General features: G+C 41.2%; 1 protein-coding gene across 1 annotated transcript; it reads right to left on the bottom strand.

Moving 5' to 3' along the window:
* Positions 1-2,738: 2,738 nt before the first annotated feature.
* CLEC14A (C-type lectin domain containing 14A) lies at positions 2,739-5,629 on the bottom strand. The gene is made up of 2 exons (XM_070733995.1): positions 3,564-5,629; positions 2,739-3,438 (listed from the first exon to the last, which is right to left on the bottom strand). Exon 1 carries the CDS (start codon positions 5,470-5,472, stop codon positions 4,186-4,188), a length of 1,287 nt encoding a protein of 428 aa, XP_070590096.1. The 5' UTR covers positions 5,473-5,629; the 3' UTR covers positions 2,739-3,438; positions 3,564-4,185.
* Between the last annotated feature and the right edge of the window lie 19,755 nt (positions 5,630-25,384).

Genomic DNA, 25,384 nt, shown 5'->3' with positions numbered 1-25,384 from the left:
CTCATATATCTTTTCTTTCATTAATATATCTTTTCCTCCATTCTTCATTGACGTATTTTATTCTTATATCTTTTGTTCTATCCTTTCCTTGATATACTGTATATTACTACATGTTTATTCTCTTCAATGTTTATTGTGTATTGGATGAAATAAATAAATAATAAATAAATAAATAGATACATAACAAGTCATCTTTACATACTTCTTTCATACGTTGATACTTTTGTGCATAATCCACATTCATCCATTATCCCCACTGTTCTTTAAAAACAGTTCAATAATCCATTTAAACTACATTCAACTTTCTTAATACTTGTCACAACATACTTAGATCCAATTTCCATACAATGTAACTGTGTTTTTCAACCTTAGTAGCTCTAAGAATTCCTGTAGGCCAGCTAGGTTAGTCTAGAGTTGACATATCATTGCCAAGATTGAGAAACATTGATAAATTACTAAAGAATTACAGAATTACTAAAATGTGGAGAAGCACTCTTATTCACAGCCATTATCTATTCTTTCATTGAACATTTTTCCTTGTACCAAACATATTATTCACTATAGCATTTGCATGTCTTCTCCCCATTTTTCATACGTACTGTACAGAGATATACCAATTCATTTACTTCACATTTATGCACAACCTGATATCATTCTTTCCATCTTCTTTGTCAAACACAATTATCTTGGGCTTTGTTATCTTAATTTTCAGATCCATAGTCCTTGACATATCAGACAGTACATCTAACATTCATTGCAAAAGCATTCAGGTTTTCAGCCAAGCATTCGGCATTGTTTGGCTACAAAGATACACAATTATTCACATGCTCAGCCCACAGACCTCTAATGTCATGACAAGTACTCCTTATACATTTACCTCTAAATATGACCACCATCACATCCTTGTCTTACTCTCTCTTCAATGTTGAATTATTAAGATGCCTTTATTACTATGAATGTTTTACTTCCATCATTATGCCACATTCAGCATCCATCAATAGCTTTAATTCCCTATTCATGCAAACCATTTCTGAATTCCATTGTATTCATTTTATGGCATACGTTTTCTAAATCAACAAACATGCACTAAACCTTCTAATGCTAAGACATTTGTCAAAAACGCATTTACTAATTTCTCTGTATACTAGTCTTTATTTTCATAAGTACTCTCCTTCCTTTTGTATAGTGAAACAATAACATTTTCTAGTTGTCAGCCAAGATAGAATTTTCACATACCACACCGGATAAGTGATACGGTGATTCCACAAGCAAAATGCATCTGTATTTTAAGTTTTCTCTAGTTAGTAGTATATTGCTTAAGAACCGTTGAAAACTACTCCTGGGTCAAAATTGCAAATATAGTTCATTTTTGTTCACTAAACTGAATAGGTTCATTGGCACTTAGCATTTTATTTACTGTGTAAAACCAAAACACATATTTTCTCAGTAGAAAATATTTAATGGTTTTTCCTTTGTCCTTCTGATCTTAGAAGCTTAGCATAATCAGTACATATCCTCAGTAACCTTCAGAAATTTACCTTAAAGATAAATATATGAACATTTTATATGTTAAACATTTGAATCTTTTCTCAGTAATCCCTCTGTAGCTGAATCATAAATCAACTGGACTGCAAAGCTAAAGTTTAGGTTACTAAATCAACTAAAATATTCTAAGTCCATGTTTAAAGATGTAAAAAATATATCTGGAACTCCAGAAGAAAAAGCAGACAGAATGGGAAAAAAAACCCTGAATGAGACAAATAAAATCCTAATATTTTCTCAGGATCTAATTTCTCTGCATCTGCTAAACTATTTGTATATGGTTTTTAGTAAAGCAACAAATTGCCTGCACTTTTAATCATTAGCAAAGAACATTTAACCCTTACAGTTTGTGTTCTGGCATATTCTAAATGAAGCATTCATATCCTAGTTATATTTCTGCCCAAAATATATCTGATATCCACTTTCTCATTTATAAAGACCTGTCCTACGATAATCTGATAATAAGGTCTTATATTCAATTCATGGTAATTTGGATTACTGGGCTACCAGTTTTCTGAATAAAATTAGCTGCTTCCAATTAAAGCTCTGTATATGGAGTTCTTGAATACTGATGCACAGACTTTAAAATGTTATCTGGTTGAAATGCTTAATTTTAGGTGTTCTTAATAAAAGCAGAAGACAGTTTGACCTTTCTACTTCTCCATTTGAAATAAAACTACTAAAAGATACTCAACGTTTCCTTTAAATAGTGTCTCTCTGTTCCTAACCTTACTGGGTTTATTTTCAAATTGACCTCTCCATGATACTTTACAGTTAAGGAGTAAAGCATCAAATCTCCATGCATTCATTTGTTTATAAATATATATCCTACTTTTTCCTTGAATCTCCTAAATTTTCTCACATTAAATTCATCAGTAAAAAAGTTAGCCATATAAAATGTAGGACTATATGATATTCATACAATGAAAATCAAGCAATGAAAATCAAGTGATGAATGCAGTATCACACCAGACAATTCACAGATAAAATATTTACTAAGAACTGGAAAAATGAAAAGGTTTTTCTCCATTTTGGAAAAAGAATCCAAAATATAACCCAAGAAATGAGTCCCCATAGGAATAAGTTAGATGCCAAGGATCTCTTCCCGGTCCTTATCTGAAAAGCTAAGGAGCAAGATATTTAGAAAATAGCTGAATTATCAAGTTCAATTCATTAGAAAAGCAAGATGGAGGAAATTACAATGATCAGTTAAGCTTTTATTAAATAGGCACATATATGAAGTACAACACTTTTCATAACAGTGAACTAGCAGATGCTAAAGAAATGTTTGAAAATTGTCCTGTCTGGGCATATAAAACTTGCTTTATTTAAGCAATTTGAAACACAAAACTTTAAATCATAAACATTAAACACTGCTCAACATGTATTCCTTTAAAGGAACTGATGAAACCACAGAACTGAATTTTTCAGTCTTTTTTTCAGCCAAATTGAACTGGACATGCTTGTATAGTAGAATAGCCATGACACTCAAAATAAGATGAACTTAAGACAGCCATCCCATATGTCTATTTGGAATGTGTTGTCTTTGATTCAATGGGGCACATTCCCAAAAAGACAACTGTATCAACACTGTGTTAGATAGGCAACCAGCAAATTCGAATGAGATATAATGCACTTCCAATACTCTATTGGTTTCTGATTAAGTCTTACCATTAATACCTTAAAAATTGAGAATTATATTTGAGGGTTTTAAAATAAGGAAGTTAAGTGATAAAAGTGATATGTTACAGGAGTCATAGTTTCACACACACCCCTTTGCTCTATGGTGGCAAACATCTACCTATGTTCCAAAACCATAATTACTGCACCACCCAAGAAATCCACCTACAAGAGTAACTTCTTACAACTATAGTCAGTTCTACTAGCTTGTTCTCCCTATAGACCAGTGTTGCCCAACCTTGGCAACTTGAAGATATTTGGACTTCAACTCCCAGAAGTCCGCTGGGGACTTCTGGGAGTTGAAGTCCAAATATCTTCAAGTTGCCAAGGTTGGGAAACACTTCTATAGACAATAAGGCAGCGACAGCAGAGCCTGTGCATCCAGTCCAAATTCTTGCAAGATACAGCAAGAGTAGATATAATTAGCAGTGACTCCTTGAACTTTTCTCCAGGCAACATAACACTGTTCACACAGCTTGGTCTCATCTGCAGTAACAAGGAAGGGGGAGGAGAGAGAGAGAGAGAGAGAGAGAGAGAGAAGTACAATCAAGTAGGGGGTGGCCTTCACACAGCACAGTCACTTGCAACAGTCCATTTTTCAATTATCTAACTGGATCACTACAAGAAGTATCACACTGCCATTTCTCGTCCTTTTAACTCTTCTATTTTAGGGAACAATCTAGATGGAGGGGAGGAGAGATTTCTGATCAATGTTGCCAAGGGCATCTCGAGGAAAAGAAACCCTGCTAATTCATCAAACAAACGTGGAACAAAACACAACTGCCTTTAAAAAAACATAGCTTCCATTTCTACACACGTAACCCGTAAAACATTTGCTGCTATTTATTATATTGAAAAGAATTTCGCCTCTTCGTCCCTCACTGGATTTCTTCTCCAAATGTTCTTAATGTGTCTTTTCAGCCTCCTTATTTATGGTTGTCCCAATTCGGCTGGGTTAAAATCTTACTGAGGAGCTGCGGGCTCTGCTTTGCTGGGTCCCAGGGAAGGTTCCGAGTTGGTGCGGGTGGCAGGGGCTTCTGGGTCGCCTTCTACAGCCACAGGCCCATCTTTTTCAGGCTGGGTCCCTCCCTTGGAAGCGCCGTCCTTGAAGCACGCCTGGAAGGCCCTGAGCGAGACCGCGACCGTCACCAGGAGAACCACCGCCGCCACAGGGATCAGGATAATGAAGATATAGTTGAAGGCGTCGGAAGAAGCCAAATGCTTGGTGCTGGTGGTGCTGTTGGCGGCCGGAGTGGGAAACGATTCCAGATGAGATGCATTCTGACCAGGCCGTCCGGTGCTATTGTCAGGGAAAGTTTCCGCAGCCCGCGGAGTAAATATGGCGGGCTTCGCCGTCGTCGCAACTTCTCCGGTTGGCGCCATGCAACTCTCCTCGTCGGCCACCAAGTGGGATCTCCGAGCGCAGAAACAACGGAACGCGCCTTGGGAGCTAAAGCAGTCGGTGAATTCTGCACAGTCTCCGCTGCTCGGGCTCCAGTAGCCGCTGGGACAGGAGCACAGGCCCCGCTCGGCGCCTTCCCAATGGGAGCCGTTGGGCGACAGGCGGCAAGTGAAACGCGCCTCTCGCTCGGGGCATCTTAGAGTAAGATTAGTGCCCGGAGGGCTGAATTCCACCGCCGGGCTTTGAAGCTGAAAAGGCATCCTGTAGTAGAGCGTTCCGCGGGCATCCGAAGCCGAGTGGAGGGCCGGGCAGGTGCCCGCGTAGCTGTATTTGCAGATATAACCCGGGTTGGCCTTGGTGCAGCTCTGGTCTTTCAGGCCCCACGGCTCGAGCTGCGCTTGGCCGAAGCTGACTTGCAACCCGGCGCACCTCTGCATCGTGCAGGACTTGCTCGGCTCCCTGAGCCACTTGGGCGGCTTGGCCGCCCCGTTGGCCTTCGGCTCGTCGAACCAGGAGAAGCCCCTGAGAGGCAGGTCTTGATGGGTGCACTGCTGGGCTTTCTTAACCAGGCCCAACCAAAAGAAAACAGCGCCCGTCTCGCCGGCGAGGCCTTCCAGCAGAGCGAGAAGGGCCCCGATTTCGGCGGTGCCGCTGGCCGTACTCAGGGCTCCCCCGTACTGAGCGCAAGCGTTCTGGGCCTGCTGAAAGTTCGTGCGGCCTAGGTGGACGGCGTAGCAGGCCCCGGATGCGTGGCACCAAGCGCGGCCGCTCGGGGGGAGTTCGGCCGAGCCCCAAAGGCCCGAGAAAGGCGACAAGAGGGCGAGCGAGGCGAAGAGCAGCCCTCGCATCTTGGCTCTCGGCTCCGCAAAATGGGAGCGGAAACCCAGATTGAAGGAATGCAAGTGTGGAGGGAACTCCTTTTCCTCACACTTCACAGTCGTATCTGGACTCCCAGAGCCTTCCCTTCTAATTGCAGGAAGGAAATGTGTCAGGAGTTGGGCCTTAATCTTCACTTCCTTGGTTTACTGAAGGGCCTCTTTTCAAGCGCAGGGAAGGGCTGGTAACATCAGCCTCTTCTTTCTTCTCTAGGCAGGGCTGGAAAAATGGCCGTGTTAAAGAGAGATTGAAAAATACAGTACTCTTTGGCTAAACTAGAGTTTTAATACTGTTGACTTATTTCATCCATCCTAATCAGGTGTCTAAACAAATTTATTTAGCTTTAAAGACAGGTAGTCCTTAACTTACAGGCACTGAAAAAAGTGACCTTACAAGCAGTTTTACAACCATAGTAGCAGTAATGGGTTACTAGCCAGTACGGGCCACACTGTGTACTGGTAACAAATATGCACAAATATGCATGCACAGAAGCAAAAAAACCCTCAAAATCTTGTGTGTGCGTGTCTTCTTGCGAGACTTTGCTTCCTCCACATGCGCAGAAGCAAAATCTCACTGGGGCACGTGCCCGCCAGCAACGCAGAGCTGTGTGCGCATCATACCGCTAGTGGTTGTAAGTAGCAACCTCTGCCTGCATAGTAGCATCTCCATGGTGATATGATAAAATTCAGACGCTTGGCAGTTGGCTCATATTGCAGGGTCCCAATGTCCCAAGGTCAAGTGATCTCCTTTTGCAACTTTCTGACAAGCAATGACAGTTTGACTAATTTAACAACTATAGTGATTCACTTAACTGTGGCAAGAAGAGGGTAAACTCACTTAACAAATGTTTCATTTAGGAACAGAAATTTTGGACTCAATTGTAGTCATAAGTCAAGAATTACTTGTACTTTGCCTGTGCCAGACTACGCTAGGTGATTCCCCACATCCCATAACGTAGTAACTTCCAGTTGTGTTTTGGCTAGGTATATGTAAGTTACGTTTATTCAGTTTTCTTAAACTTTAGGAGCAGTATCGTGTCATTAATTTATAATTTTAGAATCGGCAGCCTGGATTAGGACTAATTACATGTGAAGCCATTGGACGGTTTTGATTAATTCACAGCATCGTTCTGAGAAAGGAAAAGCATATTTCTGTGTCTTGAGGGAAGGAGCTGGCTAATATATAACGCCCAAAGTCACTGATTAAGGTCATTCTACCATTAGGGGCTTGTAGTGTTTTCATTGCTGTAATTTAGTCTGTGTCAATTTTGTCTTGAAGATACTGTAAGTCACAACTGGGGAAATAATATAAAATTAGCATCATTAGAAAACCCTGCAATTAACCAATGATGAAATCCTTTTTTCTTTTTTTTTACTAAGGTTCTGTGGGTGTGCCTTGGTGGACATGGTGTGGCTTGGTGGGTGTGGCAGGGGAAGGATATTGCAAAATCTCCATTCCCACTCCACTCCAGTCAAAGGTGGTATGTGCCGGTTCTCTGAAATACTCAAAAATTCTGCTACAGGTTCTCCAAACTACTCAAAATTTCCACTACTTTAAGTTTTATTATTAAGTGGATTTAACCTGTCCAAACATGCTAGATTTCACCTTTGGAATTAACCAGTGAGTGTGATACAGTTCAAAACTGATGTGGTTTTTCAGGTTTTTGTTTTAAACAGATATTTAGAAACTGAAGATCTTATATCAGCCATTGACTAAAAGTAATTCTCATTTAACAACTACCTTGTTTAATGGCTGTTTGCAGTTAGGACGGTAATGAAAAAATAATTTAAACCTTCCACATATAAACTGGATCCTAAACGAATGTATATCATAAATTGGATGTTCTACAGATTAATGAAGATTTTTTACTAATTAAGAATTAATGAGTATTAAATATTAATTTATAATCCTATCCTTCCCTACCTTTTCCCAGTTTGGTATTTGTACTGCAAGTTTAAAAAAACGTTATTGGGAAATCTGTTTGTCTCTTACAGCTCTGTATCTTGTTAATTCCCACAGCCATGCTGCTTGATATAACATGCCAGATTTATCAATTTTGTAATGCTGTACTTAAGCCCAAAATGGAAGCAGGTCTTTAATTTTAAGCCCCAGTATTAACACAAAGTGAATTAATGTCACTGTAATTCATCAGCCTGACTTCCTTGAAATTAATGGAAATAGTTACAGTTGTGATTCTCCTAGTGGAGCCAGCATTTTAAGTGATTGAAATCTTGAGCTTCTACACATAATGTGGAAAGTTTCAGATCCCATACAAATTAGTACCAGTCCAAAGTAGCCTTTGAGGGCTAGAGTTGATGCCTCATATATTATGAGAATACAGTATTTTTTGAAGTATAAGACGCACATTTTGCCCCCCAAAGAGGGTGGAAATGTCAATGCATCTTATGCACCGAATACAGCCATTTTTGGCCTCCTGGAGCCCTGCCCCTGCATACCATTTTTGCAAAAAATGGGCCTGGTTTTTTTGTAAAAAATGGGGTGCTCAGTGGTTTGGGGAAACCTGCCGAACACTCCTAGGGGGTGGAGGAAGGCAAAAACACCCCTATTTTTGCAAAAACGGGCCTTTTTTTTTTTGCTTTCTCCCACCCCATAGGAGAACTCTGCTGGCTTCCCAAACCCTCTGCAAGCCCTGTTTTTGCAAAAGAGGGGGGGGGCAAGTTTTTTTGCAAAATTGGGGACATTTTTGCCTTCTAATTACCCCATCTAGTATGATGGGAGGAAGAATTCTGGGAGTTGAAGTCCACTAGTCTTAAAGCTGTCAAGTTTGAAGGATTAGGGGTTAGGGGTGCAAGGGTCTTCAAACTTGGCAAATTTAACACTTGTGGACTTCAACTCCCATTCCTGAGCTTGCATGACTGGAGGAAGAATTCTGGGAGTTGAAGTCCACAAGTCTTAAAGCTGTCACGTTTGACGTTTGTAAAAAGTGTACATGGTTGGAAAAGTTGTACATGATTGTAAAAAGTATTCTACACTGGTATTTTATTAAATAATATATTACTACACCATTTAGTTCAGAATACTTTTCTTCTTGTTTTCCTTGTCTAAAAATCTAGGTGCGCCTTATACTCTAGTGCAGTGGTTCTCAACCTGGGGGTCGGGACCCCTTTGGGGGTTGAATAACCATTTCACAGGGGTCGCCTAAGACCATGGGAAAAGACAAATTTCCCATGGTGTTAGGAACTAAAGCTTCTATTTGTTGCCTTGGAATATATTTTTACAATCTGACCAATCAGGCGTTTACACTGGGGGTGTCCCTCTGACCTTCCTATCAATCAGTTTAAAGCTCTGTTGGGATAATTGGCGCTAGACTTATGGTTGGCGGTCACCACAACATGAGGAACTGTATTAAGGGGTCATGGCATTAGAAAGGTTGAGAACCACTGCTCTAGTGTGTCTTATATTCCAAAAAATATGGTCCTTTTATTTTGGTAATGTGCCATCAAATTGTTGAAGTAGATTTCCCAGATAATAATAATAATAATAATAATAATAATAATAATAATAATAATAAACATTTTTATTGCAATTAACTTGTTGAAACAAATCCAACTCAATATAATACAACATTTTTATTCTAAAAATGTTATTTTGTGCATAGGCTCTATTTAGCGTTGACTTATATAGAAAGCAGTTCCATTTAATTTTTGTGACAAATAAATCTATGATACTTAATTTTGTCAGTTCATTTTTATTCTTAACTAAGCAAACATCTTGTATTTGTGTTTTGTTAAAAAAAAAAAGCACTTGTAGATATAGACCTTGCTCACATACTCCATTAAATAGCAATAGCATTTAGAATTAGATACCACTTCATAGTGCTTTTACAGCCCTCTCTAAGCAGTTTACAGAGTCAGCATATTGCCCACAACAATCTGGGTCCTCATTTTACCCACCTCGGAAAGATGAAAGGCTGAGTCAACCTTGAGCCAGTGGTGAGATTTGAACTGCTGAACTACAGCTAGCAGTTAGCTGAAGTAGCCTGTAGTGCTACACTCTAACCACTTCGCCACCCCGGCTCTAATGGTAATGATAAAATCATTTATCAATGGTTTAATGAGTCAGCTTCAATTGGCTGTATTATGTAACACTGAACTGTGCACTTCTTTACAAGCTGTAGCTGTTGGGTTCATGTTGTTCACTAAGCAAAAATCAATCAAACCCATGCTTTGATGCGATTTGTGAATCCAGCTATTGTAAAGTAAGAGGAAGAGCCACTTTTCTATACTGTTTACAATTGTATATGCCCACATCCCCAATGTTCTCTTAGGTACTTGTTTTATGAATTTAACATCCAATTATTCTTTGAGTAAATGTGCCAATGTTTTGTTAGATATAAGGATACAGTATAAGCAATTCTGATGTTCACATTTTTCTTCCAGACATGTTACCTTTACTCAGCCTTCTGTAATACTTTCCCACTAGGGAAATATAGTTCTCCCTTCAGCTATGATTGATAATTAGAATGCAATTTTTTCTGTACCATGTATGTACAGTATTTTGATGTGTCTGTGAAACACTACCAATAAAGTGACAACACTCTCCATTATTAATTTTATTTGTATGTTTGTTTTGAAATTTTATTTGTTTTGGGGAAATTGAAGTCCCCCTGCTATACCATACAGATATAGTAGTTTTCACAAAATTCAATAAAAAAGAATGAAAAGTAGTAGTAGTAAGTAGTAGAAGAAGCAGCAGCAGCAATACTTTGGTAATTCGCAGAGATTCTTTTCATTATTTTGCAAGGATATGTGATTTCTCATTTGCTCAAAAGTACAAATCATTTAAAAAGACATAAATGCACACACAGAAATTGTGTCCTATCCTACAACCTAATTATAGTTAATATGACCAAGGAGCATTTTGTAAAATGAGCCAATACTGCATCATTGTTACAACAGCATTCAAGGAGAAAGCTAGATTTCTTTAAAATCTATATAGATTACGCCAGTGATTTTCAACCTTTTTGGAGGTGCGGCACATTTTTTACATATACAAAATCATGGGGCACATTGAGCGGGGGGGCTAAAAAAAGTTTGGACAAAAAAATTCTCTCTCTCTCTCTCTCTTCCTCCCTTTCGCTCTATTTCTCCCCCTCTTTCTCTCTCTTCCTTCCTTCTCTCTCTCCATCCCTCTTTCTTTCTCTCTTCCTTCCTTACTCTCTTTTTTGCTCTTTCTCTCTCCCTCCTTCCCTCCCTCTCTTTCTTTCTCTTGCTTTCTTTCTTTCTCTCTTGCTTTCTTTCTCTCTCTTTCTCTCTCTCTCTTGCTTTCTCTCTCTCTTTCTCTCTCTTGCTGAGCTTCGCGGCACACCTGACCATGTCTCGCGGCACACTAGTGTGCCACGGCACACTGGTTGAAAAACACTGGATTACGCAATATCAAGGACATGAGTTACTGAATTGACAAATGATTTAGAATGAAATATTATAACTTTAGCTTGGCTGCTCAGGCAACAATAAATTAAAATCTCTGGAGTCCAGAACATTTGTAATGGTCAGATTTCCTGAGGAAATTATTACAATAACAGGAAGCCTAGAGCCTAGCTATAAAGAAGTGACTTCAATTCCTGGCATTTTGCCTAGGCTGACCCTTCAACTCAACATCTTAAAGGAGGAGGCAGCAGGTGCTTACTAACAAATGCAAAATTAAAATACAAGGAAGGGCATTTTTTCATCCAAGGCCAGAAGATTATTGTGAAGTAAAACCTATTCTTCAGAAGATCCTGGTAACCTTTCTCCACCCTGTTCCAGTTTAAATCCTACTTCAGTTTAGCCACTTCAAGCACATAATGAAGTGAGTTTTGTTTGTTAGTTAACATTTGTTAGTCTTAAAAACATTCCCCAACACAGCAGATAAATTCTAAATGAGTATTCATTTGGAGAAATTAATCTATCCATTGCTCCTTGTTAAATTCTAAACCCAACCTCTGCCATTATTCTCTGTTGCCCCGTTTTACGTATACAGTGTTCCCTCGAGTTTCCCGGGGGATGCGTTCCAAGACCGCCCGCGAAAGTCGAATTTCCGCAAAGTAGAGATGCGGAAGTAAATACACCATTTTTGGCTATGGACAGTATCACAAGCCTTCCCTTAACACTTTAAACCCCTAAATTACCATTTCCCATTCCCTTAACAACCAACCATTTACTCACCATTATTACTGGTACTCACCATTGAATAAGACACTTAGTGATCCTGATATTTATAAACATAATTATTTATTAACAATAATTATTTTTTTGTTATTTATTTGCAAAAATTATTAGTTTGGCGATGACATGATGTCATTGGGCAGGAAAAACCGTGGTATAGGAAAAAAACCCGCGAAGGTTTTTTTTTAATTAATATTTTTTGAAAAACCGTGGTATAGGCTATTCGCGAAGTTTGAACCCGAGAAAATCGAGGGAACACTGTAGTCTGTTTAGGTTGTATGGGTTTTTAACTGTTTGTTATTAATCATTGGATTTGTATTCTGTATTGTTGTTGTGAGCCACTCCGTGTCATAGGAGGAGAGGGGCGGCATACAAATCTAAATAATAATAATAATAATAATAATAATAATAATAATAATAATAATAATAATATCTGAAATCATCTGAAAATAACTGGCAGTCATGTATCTATTGTGTGTTATCCTTGATCATAATTGTCATCAATTTTAGCAATTTTCTATCCACTGCTGGATGAAGGCCAATTCCTCATGTTTCCAACTAATACGGTTCTGAGCTTTTTACCAATTGGACTCACAATACTTGGTCAGGTTGTTGATCCATCTTGTTTTAGGTCTCTCATGGATCCATTCTATAACTCCCTTCATCCACCTGCCATCAGTTCTTGTTATATGACCAGCCCATTTCCATTTCAATTCTTTTACTCTCTTGATGATACCATATACCAGTGATGGGGAACCTTTTTTTCCTTGGGTGCCGAAAGATCGTGGGAGCATGCTATTGCACATGTGTGAGTGCCTACACCCATAATTCAATGCCTGGGGAGGGCAAAAACAGCTCCCCCCCCCCCGAGGCCCTCTGGAGGCCAGAAATGGCCTGTTTCCCAACTTCTGTAGGCTCCCAAGGTTTCCCTGGAGACGGGGGAAGGTAAAAACGCCTCTCCCATCCCCCAGAGGCTTTATAGAAGCCAAAAACGCCCTCCCATAGCTTCTGTGCAAGCCAAAAATCAGCTGGCCGGCACACACATGCACGTTGGAGCTGAGCTAGGGCAACAGCTCGCGTGCCAACAGATATGGCTCTGTGTGCCACCTGTGGCAGCCATGCCATAGGTTCACCATCACTGCCATATACTTTTGTTTGCATGATCATCCCTGGCATAAATACCAAATTTAAAGCAAATTTATTTGAGCTGTCAAAATCCAAATAATCACTTTTTCTTCTTGTCCAGTCATTTCCATCTTTCTCTGATTCATTGGATATCATTTCACCAGGACTCTCTATCAATATATACTTTTTCAAGTTCTTGTATGACATCAGTGATTTAATTTAGCATTTAATAACTTTGTATTTTGTTAGCCCTTGATTTTTCCCAACATGAAATTCATTCTCAATTATTCTCAATTATTGTTGCATTCATGTTAAGTGTCTAAAATATTTATGTTTTAGCTGTATTAGTTATCTTCAAACTGCTTGTCATATCCAATCTGTGGACCAACAAAAATGCCTTTCTTAAACTTGGGATGAGTTACGGTATTCTTGGAAACATTTGTCTCAAATAATGAAAACTTTTAACTTTCTTGTTCATCACTTTCACAAAATTTTTCATCAGTTTTTATGTGAAATGAAGGCAAACATACCTTGTCAGATCAACAAATGATTCATATGCCATTTTTTTTGTCCTAGAACCAAATTCTTTGAGACTGGCCATTTATTTTTAATGTTTTGTGACTCTCTTCACAACTGTTCCATTCATATATACAACAGTACTTGGTATATCTGAACTGCAATCCAAGCAACAGAGGCATTACCTTTAGATCTCCACAGATATTCCTGTTGTACATGGTGTGCTGGATGTGCTTCAACAATAGTTCCACATGGACATATGTTTATTTATTTATTTATTTATTTATTTTATTTATTTTGTCCAATACATAATACACATTGAAGAGAATAGATATGTAATAATATAAATAAAGAAAAGAATAGAAGAAAAGATATAAAAGTATAGGTGGACATATTTGAAAGGAAGAAAAGATAAATGAGATAAGGAGAGACAATTAGACAGGGGACGGAAGGCACTTTATATGCGCAGCATAGCCAACAAGTACTGAAGGGTGTACATTGGCATTGTATAAAAGCAGAAATTTTCTATAAAATGGTGCGTGATTACAGATTATTTCCATGATTAGCAGCCAGAAGTCTATCAGATACACCCAAAAGTGTTCATGAAACAAAATCCTTGTTGCCCAGTCAACCTATTGAACTAACAACCATTAAGTGGCAACAAACAGATTGCATTTCTTGACTTCAATATGGAAGCCACCTGAGTTATTGTGGCTGATGAATAAGCATTCTTCAGGTTTGATATAAGAGGTATAGCTAATGGGATTCATTTTAATTTTTTCACATAATTTTCCCCACATGCTCATCAATTGTTGACTACCAGTTGACAGTACAAAGTTATAAGATTTTTTTAAAAAAATATCTCGGCTGCCATCTAATGTGGGTTTATGCCACTGCAATGTAGTTGTTGGCTAAATTCTATTGAAGAGTTGGAGTTTGGGAAAAGGGTTCGCAAAGTATGTATGGGTGGATATGTTGATCTATCCTTCAAAAAACAGTAAATAAAACAGCTACAGAAGCCAATGTTCAGTTTTCATCACTGTCACTGAGCAATGGTAAATCTATTCTAGAGGAAGGCCTTCTGTTCACCACCACCTCAAATTCATATAGAAAGCCTCTCAGATCAATCCTTTCACAGCATGGCACAAATACCTTGGCATTCAAAAGCAGGACTGGCCTTTTCAGCTGCTTTAAGTTTGCATATTGATGCTCAATGTAGCAATGTCATCTGGGTTGTAACAAAAAGAAAAATAAAAGATTCAAGACTTCACAGGCAGAACAGGATGGAAGACAGGCACAGAGCCCAGCAACCAGACAGAAGGGGGCAATCCCTCCACAGACTGCTGGATCATGTAGAGCTGAACCCATTGCTGACCATCCACCTCCTCTTTCATGCTCCTTTTCTAGGCTGTCTTCTTGGAAGATCTTGGGCCAACATCACCTGGAAAATGCCACTTCCACATTAAAACATCTAAGTCGTCTGTAGCAGCAGGTTGACCCTAGGGGGGAGGCAGTAGTGGGCTGCACCCAGTATGGCCATAGTGTGATAGTGAAAATCAAAACTGAGTGTCCCTGACGCACACATGTGCACCCCCACATGACATTCCATTTCTGTGCATGCTCCGCAAGCAAAATCTTGCGTGAGGATGCTCACATGCAAGAGATTTTGATGCTTTGGGGCATTTTTTTGCTTGCGCGCATACATTCAGAATCAAAATGACATGCATGTGTGCGCACGGCAGACATGTGCGCCCCTGCGCCGTTGAATGGGAACACACTGGTAGTACCAGTGACAGGCAGCCCTTCCCTGGGGGGAGGGGAATATTGGGAGGGCATGTCCTAAGCCAGTGATGGCAAATCTATGGCACAGATGCCACAGGTGGCATGTGGAGCCATATCTTATAAACTGTTTTTATTGTCTTGTGAGCCACCCCGAGTCTACGGAAAGGGGCGGCATACAAATCTAATAAATAATAATAAATAATAATAATATCTGCTGGCACGTGAGCCATTGCCCTAGCTCCGCTCCAGCACATATGTGTGCCCTGGCCAGCTGATTTTTGGCTCGCACTGAGGCTCTGGGTGGGAATTTTCAGCTGCCAGAGGACCTCCAGGGGAAAGGAAGAGGGTGTTTTTGCCCTCCCCAGGCTCCAGGGAAGTCTCTGGAGCATGGGGAGGGTGAAAAATGGGCCTACCATTAGGGAAATGGTTGGGAAATGGGCTGTTTCTGGCTTTCAGAGGGCCTCTGGGGGGACAGGGGAGGCCATTCCACCGTCCACAGGCATTGAACTATGGGTGTGGGCACTCGTACGAGGAAAAAAGGTTCACCATCACTGTCAAGCAAATTACCAGTGGGCTTCTTGGCACCATAAGAGACTGTGTAGCTACAAAATAAGCAGGTGTTTTTTAACTGACCAGATTTTAGGACAACGTTCCTCAACCAATTGTTTTGCAGAAGTGTTTGGACATACAGTAAGAAGAATTTCAGAAACAGAAAAAGGCTAATTATTTGTCTGAATCTTACTCATTTTCATTTTCAGGGTTGTAGATTATATAGATTAGATTAGCCACAGGCTAGCAGCCTAACATATAGGCGAGGGCTACTAAAATGGAAGACCTCTAATGTATTTTGAATTATGTCAAACAACTTCTAATAATTCACTGCACATTTCATAGTGCCCCCATTATTTAAAACAGTTGTATAGCTACTTATCTTAAAACAAAACTCTGATCGTTTTAGGATCCCAGAGTAAAACAATGGATGCACCACTAAAAACAAAAGAAGCAATAAAAGCAAGAACAGAAAACCAGCAACCCATGCCATGACCACACTCTATCCTGGAGAACAGCCAGGTCTTAAAATGCTGCCTGGGAAGTGAAAAGGGTGGGGGAGGGAGGGCGGGTGCTGTTGGAACTCAGGGAGGAGAAGAGTGTTCCATAAAGCCAGATGCAACAAAGAAGGAACACCTCTGAGGGAAACCCCCCCCCCCCCCGAAGTGGCAATGCTTAAAATAAGGATTTTGTATACATTTTATAAGATTACACAATAATTTCACTAGGAATCATCTTATTCTTCATTGCAAATGCAATTCATGGTAAGTGCAATTATGTAATGGTCTCTTGCTGGAGATATTAAAACCGACTGCACAGATATTTTTTGATGTGCTATATTCTGGATTCTATGCTGAGCAGGGAATTGGATTAGATGATTTACCAAATTCATTCCTGCTTTGTAACTTTCTTTATATAAGATGATCGAGACCCATTTCCATCATGTTGACGTAGAATTGGGATTTACTGGAAGCAGTATGCATGTAATCCTCGACTTACAAGCCCAAAATTTATGTTGTTGAGTGAGACACTTGTTAAGTGACTTTTGCCCCAATTTACAACATGTCTTGCTTCAGTTGTTAAGTGAATCACTGCAATTGATAAGTGAACCTGGCTTCCACATTGACCACATTGGTAATCAATAGGTTGCAAAAGGCGATCACATGATCTTGGGACAAAGCAACAATCATAAATATGAACCAGTATTTGGACCACATGATCATGGGGTTGCTAGAAAGGTCATAACTGTGAAAAACGGTCATAAGCAGGGTTGTGCTGTGTACGGACGAGGGGGAAACGCAGTCGGGTAGCAAAAATGGAGCTCCGCCCCAGAGTACCCAATTTGCATGAAAGATGTTGAAAGAAAATGCAGAACGTCCTGCATAAGCCACGGCCACAGTTTGGTAGTAAAAATTTTGGAAGCCCTTAACTGGTCATAAGTCACTTTTTTCAGTGCTCTTATAATTTTGAGCAGTCAGTAAACTAAAGTGAGGACTACCTGTACTGGAATCTAGATAAAATCTAAGTTACTTTTGTAACCAAAAAAATTCAAGAATGAAGCATCAAAAATTGACAAACATCTTCCTGATTACAGGTGAATTTCTATGGAGCTCCATTCCTAAATGATTGCACTATCAAATCAAACTAATGAGAAATATAAGCTGAGGATATATAAGGCAGTATATTCTTTGATAATTGTTAGTAAGCACTAATACTAATAATAGCTTTATATTTAGAAAATTTGTTTGTCTGTGAATATTCCCAAAACAGAGGATACAAAATGACTGCCCTTAAGATCCAAAAAAACCCCACCATTCCAACATTTTCAAATTATAGTGATGGAAAAAAGTAATTTGCACAGCACCATTTTAAATATATGTATTTTATGGTACCATTTTTAAAGAGGGTTTTCTTCTGGTAACTCCAATATTACTTGCATTTTTGCAGAGGCTATTTGTTTTCGTAATACCAAAGAGTTTTTTTCATTAGTAGTGGAATAAATATACTGTATACTTGTTTTATTTCTACTTAATGACAGTGGATGGATTTAGCTACATTACTCACAAATTAATCAATTGCCTCCGAGACCTAACCATGTCATCTACTGAGTATATCTGTTAACAGCAGGAGAATTTGAATATTTAATTCAATGAAGTAAACGTTAAATATCAATTTTAATAACAGATTCCATTTTATTTTATTTCAATAATAATAATAGAACCATAAAAATAAAAATAGAAATAATAGAACCATAAAACTATGATGGACGATGTTTTTAACATTTCATTCAAATATTTTATTATTATTTATTTACTTATTGGATTTCTATGCCGCCCTTCTCCAAAGACTCGGGGAGGTTTACAACACATTAAAAACAGTAAATTACAATAACATTAATCCAATTAAATTAAAATGAAATAGCTATCTAAAATCCCAAATATTAAAAATCAATCACACCCATTCGTACAAGGATCATAACAAACAGTTGGCCAAGGGCCAAGATCTAATCGGCTTGATGATATAAATGAGTCTTAAGACTCTTACAAAAGGCGAGGAGGATGGGGCAGAACGAATCTCCGGGGGAGTTGATTCCAGAGTGCCGGGGCTCCTACAGAGAAGGCTCTTCCCCTAGGTCCTGCCAAATGACACTTTCCAGTTGACAGGACCTGGAGAAGGTCGACACTGTGGGACCGAGCTGGTCACTGGAATTCATGTGGCAGTAGGCAGTCCCATTGCCATTCATTTGTCCACTGAAATACAGTGATCCCCCGGTTATTGCGTCCCCGACCATTGCGAACAGGGTAATTCGCGATTTTTCAACCCGGAAGTCAAAATACCATCTACGCATGCGTGCCCTTTTTTTCTATGGGCACGCATGCGTAGATGGCAACTGGGAGATCAGCTGCTGGGCGGCTTCCCTGGGTCTTCCCCCTCTTGCTGGCATCAGCGAGGAGTTTCCCCACCGCCCACGCAAACTCCTCGCTGCCGCTCGCCCGCCCTTCGCCTGCCCACGCCGTTCGCTCCCCCTCTTGCTGGCGGGAGGGTGAGAAGCCCTCCCCAGCACCCGCTCGCCCGCCCTTCGCCGCTCGCCCGCCCTTCGCCCTGGCCGCTTCTTCCCAGCGGAGAAATTCCAGCCCCCACCTGGTCCCGCCCGATCCTCCTCCCTAAGGCAGCTCGCCCTCCCATGGCCGCTTCCTCCACCCTCCATCGCAAGCCCTCGCCACCGCAGCCAACGCGCGCTGCGATCTTCAAGCCCGGCTCCTTTCGGCCCAGCATCCCGGGCCAAGCGGCTGCCTTCCGTGACTGAGCCTGGCTGGCCCGGAAGATCGTAGCGCGCGTTGGCTTCAGCGGCGAGCAAAGCCAAGCCGGCAGCAATGTCGCCGCCGCTGCAGCCAACGCGCGCTACGATCTTCCGGGCCAGCCAGGCTCAGTGACGGAAGGCAGCCGCTTGGCCCGGGATGCTGGGCCGAGAGGAGCCGGGCTTGATCCGCTGAGCCTGGCTGGCCCGGAAGATCGTAGCGCGCGTTGGCTGCAGCGGCGGCGACATTGCTGCCAGCTTGGCTTCGCTCGCCGCTGCAGCCAACGCGCGCTACGATCTTCCGGGCCAGCCAGGCTCAGTGACGGAAGGCAGCCGCTTGGCCCGGGATGCTGGGCCGAGAGGAGCCGGGCTTGATCCGCTGAGCCTGGCTGGCCCGGAAGATCGTAGCGCGCGTTGGCTGCAGCGGCGGCGACATTGCTGCCGGCTTGGCTTCGCTCGCCGCTGCAGCCAACGCGTGCTACGATCTTCCGGGCCAGCCAGGCTCAGCGGATCAAGCCCAGCTCCTCTCGGCCCAGCATCCCGGGCCAAGCGGCTGCCTTCCGTGACTGAGCTGGCCCGGAAGATCGTAGCGCGCGTTGGCTGCAGCGGCGGCGACATTGCTGCCGGCTTGGCTTCGCTCGTTCGCCGCTGAGGAGCCGAAGATTGGGGGGCGGTGCGGCTCTTTTAAAACATCGCCGCCGACATGGGGGGCTTGCTAGCACCCCCCCAAACCCGGGTTGGGGGTTCGAGGGGGTGCTAGCGAGCCCCCCATGTGGGCGGCGACGTTTTAAAACATCCGCACCGCCCCCCCAATCTTCGGCTCCTCGCTAGCGCTGCGGAAGTTTAAAACACCATCTGCACATGCGCAGATGGTGTTTTTACTTCCGCAGCGCTACTTCGCGAAAACCCGCTCGTTGCGGGGGGTCCTGGAACGGAACCCTCGCAACGAGCGGGGGATCACTGTACTTGATAAAATCTCAACAGTATTTTTAATTTACTTAAATATTTATATGCCATTGTGTATTTTGAAATAGCTGCTAAAACGTCTTATGGAATTAAATTGCAATAAAATGTGTTTTTAATTAAACAGGATCAAATTGTGTATAATAGAAGAACAAAAGAAGCTAAACAAATTTCCTCAATAAAAGAATTTATTCAGTCGGTGAAATGCACTTTACAAGAAGACATACAGAACAGAACCTCCATATTAAAACCAGCATTACCAGATCCCGACTGCCAAAAATCTGGATGTTGACAGCTTTAAGTTAATGGTTTTCTTTATAGCTTTATTGTCATCAAGTGATCTGGATCTTTGCATTGCAAATCTAGTAGCATTTCCTTAACTGATGAGCAAAATCTTGGAAACCATTAAAAAAAAAAGATTCTGAAAACCAAAACAAGTTGCACAACAATGAAATTATATGCTTTCAATAAGAAGTCACAGCCTGGTAGAGCTTTCCAAATTACCTGCAGTTTCCAAACGTTATTTAAAGGTAGCAGAAGAAATAAGTTGGAATAATCTATGTGAGCAGTTCATGGGTGATGAGAGTATAATTTGCATTTTTTAATAAGAGTCACAGGTGGCTCACTAGCTTAAAAATCTGATTTCATAAGAGAAAAGATAAAAACAACAAAACACTCTCAGGCTGTGTAATATGATAGCTATTCTCAGACTGGTTATATTAGCAACAAAAGCATCTCCAGCTAAAGGAAATATCCATGCCATGCTGGCTCAAAGTTAACCCAAAGAGATTTGGATTTAGTACTGCAGCCCTATTCAGGAGATCTATTCTTATGTAGAATTAAACAAAGGAGGACAAATGGTGCTTTTTTTCTTTTAAGTTGTACTGATGACATCAATGAAAAGCCAATCTCCATGGGTACAGCATGACTGAACAGAATAGGATGCCTTTGTGTACAGGTAGAGGCTAGCATGCCAATTCAAGTGGAAATGTTTGCATGCGTGCAAAGCTTTCCCCATTGTTGACTATTGTGCTGCATTTATAGATAATCAGATTTTAATAACCTCACCTTGTGATTTTTTTTTCAACACAGTGAATCTGTGGGTTATCTCCCAAACTTAAAACTGATAGTTCTCTCGGAGCAGCTAAGCCAGGGATGGCGAACCTTTTTTTCCTCGGGTTCTGAAAGAGCCTGGGCGCACGCTATCGCACATGCGCGAGTGCCCACACCCATAATTCAATGCCTGGGGAGAGTGAAAACAGCTTCCCCCATCTCCCCAGAGGCCCTCTGGAGGCCGGAAATGGCCTGTTTCCCAACTTCCGGTGGGCACGGTAGGCTTGTGTTTCACCTTCTTCAGGCTCCAAATGCTTCCCTGGAGCCAGAAGTGGGTAAAAATGCCCTCCCCCATGCCCCTAGAGGCTCTCTGGAAGCCAAAAACACCCTCTCAGAGCCTCTGTGCAAGCCAAAAATCAACACACACATGCACATTGGAGCTGAGCTAGGGCAACGGCTCGTGTGCGAACAGATATGGCTCCGCGTGCCAACTATGGCACCCGTGCCATTGTTTCGGCATCATTGGGATAAGCCAAACCTGTGCGTTAATGACTTCAAGACACTTTCAAAAGTATGGACTTCAGCTTTAATTATGCTACAGGAAAGAGTTCAGACCACGCCGCAACAATTCAGATGAAATTTAGCGCTGAGAACATCCGCCTCCCTGCGCTATTTATACACATCTTCATCTTCCCCCTACCAAACCATCATATGGTGCTGTAAGCCCTCCCATCTCAGCTGGTCATTGGCCTCACAGAGCTCAGACTGTCACTCTCTGGTTGTAGTTTCACTTTACGTCTCCTGTAACATGATGTCAGGCTTTCAACTGCTGTGAATAGCTCTTTGTTTTAGCATCCATTCATCTCCTTTATCAGTGTCTCTCCTTCCTACCAAGGTGCATATGTCGAGGCTTGGCACGACAGATGGCTCCCCTCTACCAGGGGTCCACCTGCAGGAGACAAAGCTTGTTAGGGTTGTTACAACCAGTAGGCGAACCCAGTAGGCCATGGGAGGAGACTGGAATGGACTTTATAGTTGACTTCTCAGACAGCAACAGGCATACCATAATATGGACGGTAATTTATTTATTTTCAAAACAGGCCCATTTCATCCCATGCATCGGTATACCAGTTCCCAATAAGCCAAATCCTCAGGTAATGGACCACTTGAGCAGGCTGAATCACTTGAGCAGGAGAAAGATCTAGAGACCTTACATCGTTGATGTAAGGTTATGACCTATAAAGCTCTACATGGCATTGGACCAGATTACTTGCAGGACCGCCTCCTGCCGCATGAGTCCCAGCGACTGGTCAGGTCCCACAGAGGTGGCCTTGTCCAGGTCCCGTCAACTAAACAGTGTCACTTGGCGGGGCCTAGGGGAAGAGCCTTCTCTGTGGGGGCTCCAGCTCTCTAGAATCAGCTCCCCCCAGAGATTTGTACTGCCCCCACCTTCCTCACCTTCCATAAGAATTGTCTAGATCCTAGATCCACTAGATCCTAGCTTCCGTTCGACGAGTGCGATGTATGCTTGTTGTTGAATTTGAATGAATGATTTTTAATATTCCAGGGTTTTTAGAGTAGTTAACTACATTAATTGGATTTTAGATTTTGATATTGTATACTGTTTTTTATTATGTTGTGAGCCACCCCGAGTCCTCGGAGAGGGGCGGCATACAAATTCAATAAATAAATAATAAATAGATAAAATTAAGATGTATATCAAAGGAGAACAGAAACGCCCAGTGAGATTCCTCAGAAAGGCATTCCTGATTGAGTACTGTTGAATTAGGGCCTTAGAGTCAGACTTGTCTTGGGAAACAGCTTTCCAGTTTTGGCTCAGGCTTTCTGAATGTGCTGTGTTCCTTCTATAATTAACCTCTGGGCTGGTAGGAGGCTACACTATGCTCAGATTCCTAAATCTTAGATGTGTTTGCTCATGATCTCACCTACTGAAATAAGCATGTTTGTTTTTCCTGAGCTCCTGCACCCCTGGCATTTCAGCAAGTTATATAATCCATATAAAGGCCTCTTATCTAAGTCTGACTTCCTGCACTGGTAATTGCTGGAACAGGATAGTTTGATGATTTTAAACCAAGAAAGAATAAATTAATAATACAAAGAACAGTGGTAGATTTTCTGCTTATTAAAGTTTAAATATGTTTTTAACAGAGATAAAAAACGTTATCAGAAAGCTGTGCTATTGTAATTCTTATTGTTGTATAAGCACATACTGGCTGGTCGTCACTGGGCAACAGCTCACTTTGTCAATGGGTGCATGAAACAGCTCACTTTGTCAATGGGTGCATGAAATTAAAAATGTTATATTTTTGTTTGTTTTTCATCCAGTTGGCTAGATACATTTATCCATTTCAGTCTTAATGGACTATATGGCATTGAAGAGATTTTTCACTTTATCTTGCAAGTAAGTGTTCAGGTAATAGGAGAGCATCGATGAATACAAGGGCTTCTTCATTCCCTTCGGTTAATTGGACACAGAGGTCATGTTGCAAGGTGCTCCCTCCTTTTATGTGAGTGGAGAAGCCTGTGCGAAAAGATTGAGTAAGAGTGGAGAGCATTTGCATTTCCTTAAACTTTGCAAGATAAAGTTTCAAGACCCCTATTGCTGCAAATGCAAGGCAGTGCGCGGAATGTTGCAATGCGAAGGTAAGTGGAACCCACCCCTGAAACAACTAGCCAATGGTGACTCCAAAAGAGAATAGAAGGAAGACAAATCAGGATAGAATGGCAGGACAGTTCATTCATACAATCAGTAAATCAGCGGAGGTAGAAAAGTGGGTAATGGTTGACTAAAACTGGATACAACTGCAGCAAAGTTCCATTATTTATTTTGAACTTCCTAAAGGTTCTCTGAAGATTCGTCATCTTTGCCAGCTGGATAATGTTGTGGTTAGCTCTGGCCAAGCTCCTGCCCCAAGGACTGTGGAGGTGGATGTGGGGGAGACATCCAAATGTCACAGGCCTGTTTTGCTGCCGACAGAGTCTGAAGAAGGAAGTGTCGGTGAGATGGATGAGGGGGGCTTGGCAGACAGCCCAGGAAGAAGCTAATCCTCATTATCTTCGTTAGATTCTGATGAGGAAACAATGATAGACCCACACGTGCATAGAGCTATGCATAGGAGAGAACAGGTTGGGTGGGGTTCAAGTAATTTGGGCTGCTGTTAAATTGGCAGCGTGCCGGCCTCGCAGTGTGGAAGATTATCTGATCGTACTTGTTGGACCTTGACTTGCCGTTTCAGGATTTGTTCTCAGGACTCTGTTTGGATTTCAGGACTTTGACCATAAATCATTGTGAGTTTTACAACGACTGAAGAATTGTGGCTGTGTCGAATTTCACAGTTACTGTTTAATTGACTGGTATTTTCTTGTCTTTGTTATCTCACTGTATTCAAGTGAGCTTTGTGTTTACAAGAAATCCCTTTTTAAAAAGGGAGTTTTGCTTCTATTTTGTTTTAGATAAAGAAACTATTATTGCATTTTCCCTTGTGTGTGTCTGCTTTGGCTATTTTTACCTTTAATTGAAGGCTTGTGTCATAAGACAGCTGAACAGATAATGATCCTTTTTTCCTGTCCAATGTGTGTAGTTTCTACAAAATAAACACAAAGATAACATGGTATAGTGTTCTCACAACACCAACATTAACACTTCCCATCGCAGCTTGCAATGAATCCCTGAATTGTATCTTTTGTCATTTTTGTTCTATACTTTTCTTTCCCTCCTGTTCTGTTTTTCCTTGTATTTTTTCTAATTCCCTGTTGTCATACGTCTCTCTCCAAGGAATACACCCATGACTCTTACCCAGTTCTAGGGAAATGTCACTATAACCACTTTTAGGCACTTACATAGAAACATAGAAACATAGACATCTGACCGCAGAAAAAGACCTCATGGTCCATCTAGTCTGCCCTTATACTATTTTCTTTATTTTAGCTTAGGATGGATATATGTTTATCCCAGGCATGTTTAAATTCAGTTACTGTGGATTTATCTACCACGTCTGCTGGAAGTTTGTTCCAAGGATCTACTACTCTTTCAGTAAAATAATATTTTCTCATGTTGCTTTTGATCCTTCCCCCAACTAATTTCAAATTGTGTCCCCTTGTTCTTGTGTTCACTTTCCTATTAAAAACACTTCCCTCCTGGACCTTATTTAACCCTTTAACATATTTAAATGTTTTGATCATGTCCCCCCTTTTCCTTCTGTCCTCCAGACTATACAGATTGAGTTCATTAAGTCTTTCCTGATACGTTTTATGCTTAAGACCTTCCACCATTCTTGTAGCCCGTCTTTGGACCCATTCAATTTTGTCAATATCTTTTTGTAGGTGAGGTCTTCAGAACTGAACACAGTATTCCAAATGTGGTCTCACCAGCACTCTATATAGCGGGATCACAATCTCCCTCTTCCTGCT

This window comes from Erythrolamprus reginae, chromosome 1 (genome assembly GCF_031021105.1).
Source record: "Erythrolamprus reginae isolate rEryReg1 chromosome 1, rEryReg1.hap1, whole genome shotgun sequence".
Taxonomy (NCBI): domain Eukaryota; kingdom Metazoa; phylum Chordata; class Lepidosauria; order Squamata; family Dipsadidae; genus Erythrolamprus; species Erythrolamprus reginae.
Note: the sequence above shows the minus strand (reverse complement) of the source record. Positions and strands in the feature narration are given on the sequence as shown.